We start from the raw sequence: 1,191 nt of genomic DNA on the forward strand, positions 1-1,191 counted from the left end.
GAAAGGCAAAGTCGACCTCGGCGGAATTTGAACTCTGAACGTAGCAGCAGATGAAATACCGCTAAGCATTTCGCCCGGCGTGCTAACGTTTCTGTCAGCTTGATCTGTGTGTGTGTGTGTGTGTGCAGGTGTGTGTGTGTGCAGGTGCAGGTGTGTGTGTGTGTGTGTGTATGTGTGTGTGTGTGTGTGCGCGCGCATCTCACTTGGTCTTGGTATTGCATGGCATGTGTAAACAAGCATCACCATCGTACAAGCAGTGTCGTTTGTTCCCAAACATCTGTGCAAACATGTCAAGCAGAGGTAAAGGTATCACCCTGCTTGGAAACAAGTGAAGAGTGGTGACAGAAAGGGCATCCAGCCACAGAAAATATGTCCCAAAAAATTCCAGCAGATTCATGCAAGCGTGGAGAAATGGACTTCGAAAATAATAATGATGTTTGCATGTGTGTCTGTGCACGCAAATAAGAATTTAAACAAATTCTAAAAAACAATCCACGGTCTTTTATTCAAGGCAACTTTTCAACATTTGATAACAACCAATATATTATTGGAATATTAAATCAACAATATGTCCAGCTAGGAAGATATTAATCAAAATATAAAATAAATGGAAAAAAAAAAATCCCCACATTACCAAAGATATGGAAGAAATCCCCTAACAATAATTACCTGGGCTATCGGTTTTGGTGATATGTTAATGGTACAGAACCCCTTGAGTTAGTTTTCTAGAATTTTTACAATCAATCTGAGACAAGAATTGAAAATACACAACTGACCATGCTAAATGCCATCACACTATTCTGTCACATGTACAGTTCCTGTGTCAACTAGTTTAAATGTATTAAGTTTTGTTTTGGTTTTTGTTAGCATAATTCTCTGAGGATTATGTGCTTGAAAAGTACATAAACTTTAATTAGGAAGTAAAAGGTAATTAAAGGAGTGTAAATATAGGGATTTAAACATGTTTCAGTGACATGAAAAGCAACGCACGGTCGTTTATCTGAAGTAGCTTTTCAACAGTGAATACTAAGCAAATAAAACAGGCAACTTAGAGTACCAACAATATGGTCAGTTTGTAAAGAAAATATTGAACAGACGACAAAATTCCCACAAATATATGATGAAAATGCCTACAACAATTACCAGGACTACACAAATATAAATATATATATATATATATATATATATATA

General features: G+C 36.4%; 1 protein-coding gene across 1 annotated transcript in view; it reads right to left on the reverse strand.

Annotated features, from left to right (window-relative positions):
* Window positions 1-955: 955 nt before the first annotated feature.
* LOC106884266 (uncharacterized) overlaps window positions 956-1,191 on the reverse strand; it is a 107,749-nt gene continuing 107,513 nt past the window's right edge. The window contains exon 13 of the mRNA XM_014935548.1: window positions 956-1,026. Within this exon, the coding sequence (XP_014791034.1) occupies window positions 956-1,026 (71 nt within the window). The remainder of the gene's footprint in view (window positions 1,027-1,191) is intronic.

Source organism: Octopus bimaculoides, chromosome 10 (genome assembly GCF_001194135.2).
Source record: "Octopus bimaculoides isolate UCB-OBI-ISO-001 chromosome 10, ASM119413v2, whole genome shotgun sequence".
Lineage (NCBI taxonomy): Eukaryota > Metazoa > Mollusca > Cephalopoda > Octopoda > Octopodidae > Octopus > Octopus bimaculoides.